General features: G+C 33.9%; 1 protein-coding gene across 1 annotated transcript; it reads right to left on the bottom strand.

Annotated features, from left to right (window-relative positions):
• Positions 1-448: 448 nt before the first annotated feature.
• On the bottom strand, positions 449-1,358 carry LOC137718763 (gibberellin-regulated protein 11-like). The gene is made up of 3 exons (XM_068458303.1): positions 1,119-1,358; positions 954-996; positions 449-773 (listed from the first exon to the last, which is right to left on the bottom strand). The coding sequence occupies exons 1-3, from the start codon at positions 1,212-1,214 to the stop codon at positions 592-594; spliced, it is 321 nt and encodes a 106-aa protein (XP_068314404.1). The 5' UTR covers positions 1,215-1,358; the 3' UTR covers positions 449-591.
• Between the last annotated feature and the right edge of the window lie 203 nt (positions 1,359-1,561).

The raw sequence follows: 1,561 nt of genomic DNA, 5'->3' as shown, positions 1-1,561 counted from the left end.
TTTCTCTAATAGAGTTAAAGTTAAGGGACTATTTCTACAATTTTTTCATTTAGTTTCTTATATTTTCCCCTTAATTTAGCCTTATGTGCGTGGCACGTGAAAATGTTCTAACGGACTTGACGAAAATGACCATAGTTGCACGTTTTGACAAGTTAAGGGACCAATGGTTATGAATTTTATTGAGAGACCATTTCTCCAATTGAGTTAAAGTTGAAAGACTATTGCTACAAGAAGAGGAAGAATTTAAACTCAAGATACGTTAGATTGAAGAGGAATATCCTATTTACTAGGGCAATTCACCCCTTACGACATGTTTATGTTAATTTCCTATATAATTAGGGAAATTCAAAAAATTATTGATAACTTACTTAAAAAAGAAATAAAAATACATAATCCAACAAATTAAATACTCATCAAATAAAACAAAAGAATTTAAAAAAAAGTTCTTTATTAGTTACAATGCAATCTTAATACAATCTCCATGCCAAAACATTATCGTTTTATTTATTTTGGTGAAATTTTAATTGAATAATAGAAAGGAAATTATTACTTGCACTTCAAAAGTTTCATTACGCACTACTTACAAGCGTATTAAGGGCATTTGCGGGTGTCATTGTGGGTTTTGAGGTTAAAATAGCAAGGACATGACTCATAGTTGCCAGAAGTGCCTGGAGGAACACAATTGCACTTGTCACAACAACTCCCACATGCCCTTTTGCAGAGACGAGGCCTCGATGATAATTTGCACCTTCCTTCACATGCCACTCCACAATCTGTACACGTATATTTTGCACAATTAATTAATTGGACATATGGAATTATAACTAACAACTTTTATCAGTAAGATATGAACTCAAATTTTCTTAAAGACTGGATGTCAATAGACTAAATGGTCATAATCACAGTAATGGTGAGATTAGTGAGAGAATTGAAGATGAAAGAGTGTGACGTACCTAATGTCGGGGCCTGGGGGCTTGGGGCTCCATTGACGTCCATCTGAAAATAGTTGGGTATAAATACTTCTCAATTCATATGTTTTCTTAAATCATTGAAGAAAATTTGAATACACTATTTGAAAGTTGAAAGAAACATATAATATATATACGTCGATATATTACCGTCTTATACTGATGATCAGCTGCTTCAGTGAGATATTGGAGAAGTAGAAAAGAGACAAGCATGGAAGCTATGAGCATTCTTGATGACAAAGCCATCTTGATTATATTTATGGAAGAAGAAGAAGGGAGTATATTAGTTTGGCTTGTATGTTATGAGACATTAGTGTGTGTATTTATAGGGAGAGACTGATGAATGATGATGCATGGAAGGCGGTAGGGCGGGCTCAAGCAAGTGCCTGCTTACCTGTCCAATAATATTGGATGTATTATTGATTTTAATACTTTTCTTTTTCAGAGTGTCTCCGCGAAAGTCACACTGCCAGGCTGCGCTCCAACTCATCTCCTTTTAACCAATGTTTTCTTCTTTTGTTTTGTGTTTGCTTTGTTTTTTGTTTACCACTAATATCTTTGCTTAACATTTGGACCAAAATTTAATGGATACT

This window comes from Pyrus communis, chromosome 1 (genome assembly GCF_963583255.1).
Source record: "Pyrus communis chromosome 1, drPyrComm1.1, whole genome shotgun sequence".
Classification (NCBI taxonomy): Eukaryota; Viridiplantae; Streptophyta; class Magnoliopsida; order Rosales; family Rosaceae; genus Pyrus; species Pyrus communis.
The sequence above is the reverse complement of the archived record's forward strand: the minus strand, read 5'-3'. Positions and strand labels throughout refer to the sequence as shown.